The sequence below is a fragment of the Ctenopharyngodon idella genome, chromosome 9 (assembly GCF_019924925.1).
Source record: "Ctenopharyngodon idella isolate HZGC_01 chromosome 9, HZGC01, whole genome shotgun sequence".
Lineage (NCBI taxonomy): Eukaryota > Metazoa > Chordata > Actinopteri > Cypriniformes > Xenocyprididae > Ctenopharyngodon > Ctenopharyngodon idella.
This window is the reverse complement of record NC_067228.1, coordinates 33,870,474-33,882,512: the sequence shown is the minus strand read 5'-3', so window position 1 is coordinate 33,882,512 and position 12,039 is coordinate 33,870,474. Positions and strand designations below refer to the sequence as shown.

General features: G+C 38.4%; 1 protein-coding gene across 6 annotated transcripts in view; it reads right to left on the bottom strand.

Annotated features, from left to right (window-relative positions):
- The window catches only part of si:ch211-222f23.6 (uncharacterized protein LOC100141493 homolog), a 47,002-nt gene that overhangs the window by 6,176 nt on the left and 28,787 nt on the right, over positions 1-12,039 (bottom strand). Inside the window, exons 1-5 of one of the 6 annotated variants that reach the window (XM_051906393.1) lie at positions 4,936-5,165; positions 4,506-4,844; positions 3,605-3,907; positions 3,173-3,278; positions 182-321 (exon numbers count right to left, since the gene is read on the bottom strand). The exons of 4 other annotated variants lie outside the window; for them this stretch is intronic. In XM_051906393.1, the coding sequence (XP_051762353.1) occupies positions 182-321; positions 3,173-3,278; positions 3,605-3,907; positions 4,506-4,844; positions 4,936-5,014 (967 nt within the window). In that variant the 5' untranslated portion in view covers positions 5,015-5,165. Of the gene's footprint in view, positions 1-181; positions 322-3,172; positions 3,279-3,604; positions 3,908-4,505; positions 4,845-4,935; positions 5,166-9,924; positions 10,055-12,039 lie in introns of those variants that run through there. One more of the 6 variants, XM_051906388.1, reaches the window with a different exon arrangement.

Genomic DNA, 12,039 nt, shown 5'->3' with positions numbered 1-12,039 from the left:
TGTTTCTCAATTGTAAGTCACTTTCGATAAAAGCGTCTGCTTGCATACATGTAAAGAATAGACTAGAATGAAATGGAACAGAAGAATAATATGAATAAAAGAATAATAATAATAATAGTTATGTTCAGTTGTTTTTTTATTATTATTATTATTTTAAAATATAAGATTTTAAAGGACTCACCAGTGTTACCCACATAGAGGACACCTGATGCACTTCCATACTCGTTCGATGCTGTACAGATGTATACACCATTAAAATCAGAGGAGGATTTTGGGATGAAAAGTTTATTGCCTTCAGAATGCGGAGTACTTCCATTCACTCTGTTAATAAAGACACGTGAGGGAAACTGATATTATAAGAAAGTATACATGTGATGATGTAAAATGGTAAAAGGCAATAATCTAGAAACTTGAAAATTTAATTGCACATATAATTTTGTGTAGCCTCCTTACAGGACTGCATTACCATATGCTGCGTCCCAATTCACCTACTGATAATACACCCTAAAAGTATGTACTGTTTTTGTGAAGAAAAAGTACATACTTTTGAGTGTGTAGCAGAAGAGTATGCAAGCTTTGGGATAAACTACTTCATCATAATTGCGTCTTTAACGGACGTTTAGTTACGCAACCTGTGACCGTTTAAACTGCCTTGTCAATCATCTTGTCACAGTTAAAATCCTCCACATACTGTACAATTAAATTTAATTTCATACAGTTTCGGAGAGAGATGTAGTTGCACCTTGATCTGCCAGTCATGGGTCTCTCATGCAGAGAACTCTCCTCATGTTTACATAATGATGCATTTAAAAGTTAATGACCAAACGCATCATTATAAAAGTTCACAACGCTGTTGCAGATGAAATATAATGTGGATAACATTTAATAAATATATTTTCGTCAGGTTAGATACTGATTATTAACAAAGTCCCTTTAAGCAGATGTCTTGTTAATATTTGGCAGGATTGAGGTAGGCCAGGAAATGTGATCATAGAGAGAGGGCGGGGCACAGCAGCTCATTTGCATTTAAAGGCACATGCACGAAAACAGCCTGTTCTTGACTGTAGTCAGAAATGGGTATTTACAACATGGATTCATAAATGATCTGTGAGGTATTTTAAGCTGAAACTTCACAGACACATTCTGGGGACATCAGAGACTTATATTAATTCAATTCAATTCAATTCACATTTATTTGTATAGCGCTTTTCACGATACATATCGTTTCAAAGCAGCTTTACAGAGAATGCATAATAGGTGCCCTTTAAGGTTGAGCCACTGCAATCATGTCGACTGTTTTAACTATCTCTTTAGTACCTTTCTGGACCTTGAAAGGTGCAATGACGTTGCTGCCTATGTGTGGTTCAGAAATCTCTCAGATTTTATCAAAAATATCTTAATTTGTGTTCTGAAGATGAACGAAGGTCTTACGGGTGTGGAATGACATGAGGGTGAGTAATTAATGACAGAAATTTCATTTTTGGGTGAACTTACCCTTTAATATATGGGAACGTTGTAGTTCTCAAGACTCATTTTCATCATGCGCACTCTGTCTTGACTTGGACTCTAACAAGTGTGGAATTCAGACGAAGCCACTGTAACATGACTGTGTTGATGCTGACGTGTTCCTGACCTGTTTAATCTTTGAAGATCTAAATTTGCACTTCTGTAACCGAAGCTGGATGTCTTTTACACGTGTAACATGTCAGCCATGGTCCAACAGCGGCTAAACACCCTCTGCTACAGGAATCATGTCCCAAACGCACGCTATACACCTTATTTTTCAATTCAGAAGTTGCCTATTTTCTGTGAATGTGTGGGCACTTCTGGTTCATTTGCAGCTATAGGTAAATAACTGGAAGAGTAACAAAATGCTGTAAATGGTCAAATTTGCCCTACAAACCAGTGTGTTTTTGATTACTATAATATATTAAAATATGGTAACAGTTTGCAATATAAAGCAGCATAACAGTTTTTGTACAGCAAAAATAACTGGAAGAAGGATAAGACTGGAAACCTCGACACAATCATGTTACAATGGGTGTGCCTAAATTCCACGCTTGAGTCCGAGTGAAGACAAATTCCAGTTGTTTCCAAGTCCATGATGGAAATCCAGTCTTGATTACTACATCACTCCCATATATTAAATCAGATTGCAATTTATCATCCAAACTAGGCTAAAAATAAAGTATAGCAACAAAACAGCTACTGTATGCCTCAAAAATAACAAGTAACTAAGAGATAGCCCAGTGGTCAGAGGGAATAATTACAATCAAGCTGGTCAGAGATTTAGTGGAACCCAAAAAGGTGGTTTATTACTGTGAGGTGTTGGGAAAAATTACAAGGTCACATACTGGAATACAAACAAAAACTGTGCCCAAAAAAAGACTACACCAAATATTCTGGTCCATTTTGCAACAGGGTCTCTCCTTTGGATTTCAACAAACAAGACTGACTTTATGACCTCCATAGCTCCTTACTTATAAGGGCTAGCTCCCTCTTCAGACTGTACCAAATGAACAAACAGGGTCCATACATACAATACATTATACACAAAAGAAAAAGAAAACAAAAAACATGACACATATACACAAATAACAATCAGTGTAAACCCATGAATACTTAAACACACCATCTAAAAATGAAAAAGGGAAAGAAAAATAAAGAATCCTTCAGCTACTAGTCCCCCTTCCCCCAGACAAAACTACCAATGGTTCCGTCCAATTAGGGCCTGCTAATCCTATAAAAACCAGTTTGATCCACATGGTCTGTTTGATGGAGCAACATTAGTCTGGAAGGCTAACACAAAAGGTTTGGGGGAAATTCTTACCAGAAATAAGAGGTAATTCTAACTGAGATTAAACTGTGTTGTGACATTCTTTGAAAAAATAAATAAATAAATAACTGATTGAACAAAATGTTGGCCCACAAAAACAAAAAGGCAACAACCTAATATCATACTCAATTGAACCAGGCAAAACAATTACACAACACCATAATGATTTAAAACATGGTAAATGCTGGCATAATCAAGTAATGGTGTGTGCATATATATCAAGCTCATGTAATTTCTAGTCTGTCACCAAGCTTACCTTGTGACAGTAACTCTTTGCCACTCAACTCTAAATGTGTCTGAAAAGTGTAGAAATGAAAGAATTAAGGGCTTCATTACTTGATCCAGATGTAGCTGGTCGGTGTTGGGTTACAATCCACTACACAACGATATTCCTCAGCCTCTTTTGGATCATCAGGTATTACCACCACCAATTCTGGAGGATCTAAGAGAATTAAAAAATATGAAAATAATTATATTGGCTCACCACAAACATTGTTCATGTGGTTTTGAAATGTCCAGATGTTTCCAGTTACAGGAAGGAAATCTGCTGGTCTTGTACTTATCAAGTTATACTTCTGTCCAAGTAAAAACATCATTTAGGCCAAGAACCATGACTAACGTAAACAATTCCCATGCATTCCCCCTGAACCTCTGCACAGATTTCATATACAGGGGCCCAGACTTCCTAGCGATGCCCCTGACTGGTTACTGTTACATTAATTAGTAGGCTAGCTTATTACTTACAGTGTAAACACATATGTTACTTACAGTGGACATTTATCATATAGTCGAGTTCAAGCTCCTTTGTCAGTGTGCTGTGCTTCACCACACACTGGATCTTCCTCTGGTTTAAATGTTTATGTGGTGCACCAAGTATGTGATTCACAACGGTAAATGTCCCATCTGAGTGCTCTGTGCAGCTGGTTTCAGTTCTCAGGGAGTCATTCAGAGCTCCTAATCTCCACAACACTTCTGCTGCTGGCCGAGCTTTGGAGGCTTCACATGATGCCAAAGTAACTTCGTAATGATCAGAAACGTGTGTGCTCCCCGTCACGCTCCCCACAGGAGGAACTGCATTTGAAAAGGGAAATGACCTTAAATGAATCATGTGAACAATGTGGAACATCTAAAACGTTTTGTGTCAAATACATTCACCAATTTACAAAAAAATCATTAAAATTAGCTAATAATTGAAATGCACCAGATATATTGTGCGTCCCTAACTACAAGCACTGCCATTTCACTTCTACAAGTTTTGCTCTACACACACCATGTTTGAGAGGGGAAATATACTCATGAAACATACTCATGAACTACTGTCAGCAGTTCATCCAAAAATTGAATGGGTTTTTTTTTTCAAACCTGTACAGAAAGCATGTTAATTATTTGCAAACTGAAGCTTTCAAGCTTCAAAAAAAAAAAAAAGAACACAAAAGCCCCATTAAAATATTGTAGCAGAGATTTATATGATATACGATTTATACAATATTGCAAATTTTCTGAAACCATATGATAGATTTGCATGAGGAACTTCATAGTAACATAATGACAGAAAGAGAAAGAGTGTTACACAGTTACACTGCGTTGGTTAATACATGATGACAGATTTGTCATTATTTATTAGATGAATGGGCAAAATCTAAAGTGAAACATTAGTTCACAGTCTTACCAAGTACCATGACATTGATGTTTGTCTGAATTTGTCCACTATGAAATGTGTTGAAGATGCAAGTGTAGATCCCATCATCCAGAAGCGACACTCCCAGCAGCTGAATCGATCCATTCTTCTCTTTAATGTTCCCAGTAAATTTGACCTTGTCCTGTATATCATTTTTGAGTTCAGTTTTCCCATCTTTATGGATAAGGAAGGTTTCCTGTTCAGGGTTTTCTCCTGTCTGTTTCTGCCAGGTGATATGAGTTAAATTCTCCTCTATCTCAGTCAGGTGACAAAACAAAGTGGCACTCCCTTCTTTCACAACTGTTATATCATGACCAATAATCTTCACACCTGCAAAATTAATCGAAAAACGAGTGAGTGAACCTATAAATATCTGCTGGAAAAGATCTAACATAAACAAAAGTATAAATATTTCACTTACCCGCTATGCTGAAGCATTTGAGATAAATCAAAAACAGTCCATAGAGTGATAGATCAAAAGCATTTCTTCTCCCATGCATGTTCTCTACAGATGTTAAAAATCAACTTTCCTCTCTCGCTTGGGTCATACGTGCCGCTCAGTTTGAACCAACTGTCACTGAATACCTCACATCAGAAAACAAGCCAGTACAAACACTGTTCCTTAAGTTTTGATTTCAGATTTGAAAAAGGCTGGTAGGAGGGCAGAGGGGGAGGAGAGAGCATGAGGGGCAGGGAGAGAAAGACCAACTCACTCACTATAGAAATGAATGAAAGAACAAAGAGAGAGAGAGAGAGAGAGAGAGAGAGAGATTGCTGAGTTGCCAGCTCTTTGCTGTGTCCATGTCAATGTAGTGCCAAGTGCCCAAATAGTTTTCAGCTTTTTGCTGCTTTGGCTTAGCCATTTGGATTGTGAATCTACTGATGGTGGTAATGTGAAAACATTCCTTTATTTGCTGCTGGTAGGAACTTTTTAATATTTATCTGTAATATTGTTGTGCAGGGATTTGCCTCCAAGGAAGCTGAGATTTTGCCCTTTCCCCCTTTTTATTCTTTGCTGTGGTAGTTACACTTGAGAACTGGTTCATCCAGTTTACGTTGGATTTACTAAAGTTTACTAAATTGACACTGCATAAAGATGAGTATTTTTCAACTTTTCAATGCTCTCGGAGATTCTCAACGCTTTCTCACATTCACTGTCATATGCACAATCCACTGCATTAGCATGTTGCTCGACTCCCATATGGTGTGTTCACTCTTAAAAATGGAGGTTCTTTATTACCGTTGATGGTTCCATGAAGATCCTTGAACACCAATGGAATCTTTCAATTGGTTATAAACTGTTCTTCACACAATGGAAAAAAAGAAGTTTTAAGAACTGTTCACTTAAAGGTTCTTTGGGAACTAAAAATGGTTCTTCTATGGCATCATCTCCCAACAAGGCCACATAAGATCTGGATAGATTAAGGGGTACCCAACAGGCGGGTCGCGTCCGGCCCGACAGCATTAAATTTGTGGCCCGCATCATGCTACATATAAATGTGATATTAAAATGCGTTAGCGTGAATATTACTTCGTTTTTTTACACGTACACTAGGGTAGGCGTACAGTTCGCGTGACGCTGTAATCATCAGCAGAGAACGCACATGCAGCACAGGTTTTCTAACCGCAAAGAACAATGTAGACTGAAGGCACTTTGCACGCGCACATGGCATAGTTTTTGCACTAATTTAGTTTGTCCACAAGGTGTCAGCACTGAAACGGACTGTTGTTTCAGTCTGAAAAGAAACGAAGACAGAGCAAGAGTAACAACAAACACAACAGCCGACCGTGTTGAAGAGCGCTCGTGTGAGGGGATTAAAAGATACCAGCAACTCTGTTTTAAACGAGTACAAAGACATTTTATTGTAACTATTTGAGCAAAAAAGACCAGACACGCATGAATCTCTCTAGTGTCGAGCACTTGTGTTCGCGAACGCTATCAAAGGCTCGAGACTGCGCGCGCAGGTAAAAAACGTAAGAAACCTTATTTTTCCATCATGTAATGCAGTTGACACTCCTCAAACTTTGCAGTGTGTAAGTTGCCGATAGTCCTCTTAGCAGCATGAAAAACAAAACTTTTATTCTTAATATCAATGTGTAAACAGAAAGCGCTCCCATTACAGGTCTGTCGTCACATCATTGAGCTCACGGAGAATATCTTATTTATCATGTTTACAACGTTGGTTATAATTAGAGAATTCATGAGACTGTGATTGAAAAAAAAAGATTTTAATAAAACCTTTGAGCAACCCTGAGTATAAAAAGGCACTATAAAAAGTGTTAAAAAGGTGCAATGGAGTATAAAAAGACTATAAAAAGTGCATTGTTTTCATCTTACTGACAAACCGTCTAATCAGCGAGTGAACAACAGCCAGACCTGAAATTACTTGTGAAAACAATGCAGACATTTCAGTGTGAATAAGGACTTCTTTTCATCAGTTCTTGTTTTTCTTTATGCATTTGTACATTAAGAATACAGCAAGACAAGCTATTAATCCTTTTTTTAAATGCCATTTTTCATGTTCAGTGACACTTTAAATAGGACAACCATTAAAGTACTAGTAAGACTTAGCTAGATAATAAACTGCACTTTTAGTAAATACTCAGTAAAACTACAAATATTGTCTTAAGAAGGCCTAAATGAAAGTCATACGATCCAAGTTATAATTTGTGGCCCTTTGCATTTCATGTGGTTAAAATGCATTCCTCTTGGCCTCCAAATAAGCAAACAACCAGTTCCCATATTCAACATGTTGGATGCAAAAGTGAATTGAGCAGGAATAAAACCTGAGCAACTTTGACAAGGGCCAGATTGTTATGGCAAGGCAACTGGATCAGAGTATCTCTGAAACGGCAAGGCTTGTGACAATTTACCAACAGTGTCTGAGGAGGGACCGACCACAAACCGATGACTGGGTGTTGGGCGCTAAGGCTCATCAATGCACAAAGGCATTAAAGTCTATCCCATCTGGTCCGAGCCAACAGAAGGTCTACTGTGGCACAAGTCACACAAAATTTTAACAATGGTTATGGGAGGAATGTATCACAACACACAGTGCATCACATTCTGCTGCGTATGGGGCTGCAGACCAATCGGAGTGCCTATGATGACCCCTGTCCACCGTTGAAAGAGCCTACAGTGGGCATGCGAGCATCAGAACTGGACCTTGGAGCAGTGGAAGAAAGTCGAGAACCAAGTTGTGTGCAGCAACGGAAATCCACGAGAAGAAGCGAATTGTTTGAGCTATACTCTACATTTTATTAGTGTTAAAATGCTGATTTCTTGAATATCCAGGTTGCTTCACCAAAGCTAAAATCTTGAGATTATGTGCACTGACATCAAAGGGAGATGCTGTTGTTTCAGCCAAATGAGATATATATTCAACAAATACTGTAATATGATTGCTATATGAAGTTTTTAAGTAATCGCTTATGTAACGGTTGTAAAGTTGTTGTTTTTTTTTTTATATTATTATTTAGAAAATTTCTACATGCAATTTAACATTTAAAACCAGCACAACTCGGTGCTGCCAGTTTTAAATAAGGATATTTTTCTTATACAAACTCATCGCTTCGCTTCAGAAGGCCTTTATTAACCCCCCAGAGCCGTGTGGACTTCTTTTATAATGGAGTGGTGCAATTTTTTGGACTTCAAATTTTGGGCCACCATCCACTCCCATTATTAAGCATCGATTAGCCTGGACATTATTTAATATAACTCCAATTGTATTCGTCTGAAATAAGAATGTCATATACACCTAGGATGGATTGAGGGTGAGTAAATCATGGGGTAATTTTCATTTTTGGGTGAACTATCCCTTTAAGGTAAACTGGACCGTTTAAGCTTTATTGTACTGTTCTCAATGGGTTTACACTTTCATAGCATAACAATGATCATTAATTAAAGGGACACAATTTTTTAAAATAATAAAATAGTTTTGGTTGCTGCAATATGTCACTGGTAGAAGTGCCACACCTCAAAGGAGGACTCCATCATGGTGAACAGTAGTAAGGCATTCTTGAATTTAATTTAATTTCTTTTTTATCATTGTATGCATACACAACTTTCATTATACCCTCCAACGAAATTTCACATGCAACTTCCACACTAGATATAATTAACAAATAATTAAAATTAATAAAAATAATCTAAATATTTCTAATCAATGAAAACATACTTAATAAACAGTACTATAGATCAGTGTCCAAAACAAAACTTGTTAAAATAACTACAACACCCTTAAAAAAGGTAGCTTGATTCAAAGCATTAATGGCTCTCGGAATAAAAAATGAATAAAAATAAAAATGTTCCTCAGACGTAAAGTACAGGCATAAAAATTCTTATAACGGCTACCAGACAGTAGTTCAAACAAATAATGGCATGGGTGTGGTATCCTTGTTGATAACCGCTTTTGCCAAACAGTGTGATCTATATCTTCTAATGCTCATAATTCAACTCTGATTATCTTCTGTGCTTGCAAGACAACCCTCTGAAGTGCTTTCTTATCATTAACTGTACAGCTAGAAAACCATACAGAAATGCAGTTAGAATGCGCTCTGAACCATTCCACCGAATGGGTGACATTTCTGTCCCCAGGACATTATATGTATAAATATGCATGAAAATTAACTTTAAAATACATTTTATTACTAACCAATGCAGTAATATTTGTAGACCAAGAAATGTCCTCTGAGATGTACAGTACATGCCCAAAAACATGAAACTGGACACCCTCTCCACTCTGTCCCCGTTGGTAAATACTGGAGCATATTCCAACTGCTGTGCTCTCTCAAAGTTGATGATTAGCCTTAATTTTCTCTGTATTAAGGGTCAAATTGATCTTGGAGCACCAGCTTACCAAGTTCTGTACTTCCACTCTGTAGGCTAATTCATCATTGTTAGAAATCAGACCAATCACTGTTGTGTCGTCTGCAAATTTTACAATGATGTTATCAGAAAATGCAGGAACACAGTCATGTGTAAAGAGGGGATAAAGGATGGGACTCCGTACAGATCCTGGTGGCATGGTAGTGCTCAATGTTATGGTGGAAGTCAGTTGTGTACCCATTCTCACCACCTGGGGGCGCTCTGGCAGAAAATTCTGGATCCATTTACGTAATACTGAGCTGAGTCCTAGATCATGAAGTTTAAGAATAAGCATGTTGGGGATAACAGTATTAAAAGCAGGGCTAAAATCGGTAAATAACACTCGCATATGTGCCCTGTCAGTGGGACAAGAGAGAGTGAACTGTAACCCAGGTTACCAAGAGCCCTGTTTATGTAAAATAGAAAAAGGAATAAAAACCATAACACTCGTGAATATGTAAATCAGTACTTTATTTTAATAGGAAATAGTAAAATGCATAAATTCAAAAAAGAAATAAAACTAATTTGAAAAATTATTCAAATAAAACAGTGTGAAGATTGGTCCAATGAGGAGAACGAGGAGTTAGCCCCGCCCTACGATCGGGGCTGTGCGAGAGAGAGGACGAAGCGAGAACGCGCGATGCGAGAGAGAAACAGCAGTTCCGACGTGGTCCTGACAAAGAAGAAACAGAATTAGAACACATAAATTAGCAGTTGTGTTAAGAGAAATAACAGATTTTGAGAGAAAAAAATGTGAATTGAATGTTGTCAGTCGATTATCACGGTTAATGTTAGCGCAAACTGTTACAGAGGAGAGAGAAACTTCCAGAAGTTGGAGTTTTGTCTGTCTGGAAACTTCATAACTAGAAAATTCGAATTCTCTTGGTAATTGAAGTGATTAAATCCTCAATTACAGAGGTTGTTTTGTATAAATGTTCTGTAAATGGTGTTTAACCATCAAATGCGGTTGTATTATGTGCAGTAGTATATAAAAGATGTATAAAAGCTAATCCTCTGTTTAAAAACGGGAGGAATATCGGGTGGATGTGTTAAATAACTAATGTTCAGATTTAAAAGTTACTTTAAGCAGTTTACAAGTGTTATTTTAATGGGTTTTTTTGTCGTGTATTCGAGCTATGAGAAATGGCTGATTGTGACGCACATGTGATACGGGCAGATGAGGCCTAAGCGCGTCATTTGAAAAATGCTCTTAGCATGTCTATGCAAATTTCTATGTGTTAATGTTAAATGAACATGGAGTTAAATGTGGTGATGTTGCAATGGATGTTGCTATGTGTTCTAGTTTAGTGATGTTATATGTTGTCACTAGAGGGCGACTAGTACCAGTGAGTTGTATGTATGTATGTATGGCGTTGCCTGAAGAAAGTAAAAACACGTTAATACAGTTCGAATCCAGAGTCTTTATTTAAGAGACACGACATGGTGTCAGAAGTGCTGTAGTTAGACGTGTTACCTGCTGCAGTTGACTCGTGAAGCCCGTGTATTGGGAAGAACGCTCGAGTTAAAATGGATGGCGGAGGTATGGCGATCGCTGCACCGAGAGCAGTGGGACCGAGCGCTACATTCAGCATACGGCCGCCCGAGCCGTTCGACTTTTCTAAACCACAAGACTGGGCAAAATAGATCCGGCGGTTTGAACGGTTCCGATTGGCGAGCAACTTGCATGAAAACTCGGAAGAGAACCAGGTGAATACTTTCATTTACTGTATGGGAGATGACGCAGATGATATTCTCCGTGGGTTACCACTGGCGGATGCCGACAGAACAAAGTATGACGCAGTAAAAGCTGGCTTTGAAACACATTTCGTTGGGAAGAGAAATGTAATATATGAACGTGCATGTTTCAATATGCGTAAACAGGAGGAAAATGAGACTGTTGATTCATTTGTGACAGCTTTGTATGCTCTGGCTGAACATTGCAATTATTCTGCATTGCACGATGAGCTGATTCGTGACAGACTCGTCGTGGAATTGGCGGACAGAAGGCTTTCTGAGCGTATGCAGTTGGATCATGAACTGACCTTGGAAAGAGCAATTGCAATGGCAAGACAAAGCGAGGAGGTGAAACGACAGCAAGCTGCGCTGAGAAGTGCGACAGACGCTGTGAGTACAGATGCTGGTTCTGTCGACAGAGTGTACAAAGAAAAGCGTAATGTGGGGAGAGCTCAAAAAGGATCCTATATTTCTTGGCAGCATCACAGAAACTGGTGAACCATGGATGGTGGACTTGGACATTGGACATAAACGCGTACCGTTTAAGATTGATACCAACGCGGATGTCACTGTCTTGCCAGTAGATGTGTTTAAGGAGATTTTCAAGAAAGACTTACCAGCCCTCAGGAACATGACAAGGCCATTGCTTGGTCCGGGACAAATTCCCTTGGATGTCGTTGGAGTAGCAAATCTGTTGTTAAAGAGAGGTGAAAAACAGTCTGAGGAAGATGTGTACGTCATCAGAAATCTACACACTGCACTTCTGGGCAGACCAGCTATCGCAAAACTTGAGCTTGTGGCACGATTAGATAACATCGATATGGAAACACTAAAGTCAAGTTATCCAGAGCTGTGCAGCGGTCTGGGAGAAGTTCGACAGCCATACGTTATCAGGCTTAAACCGGGAGCTATTCCATTCTCACT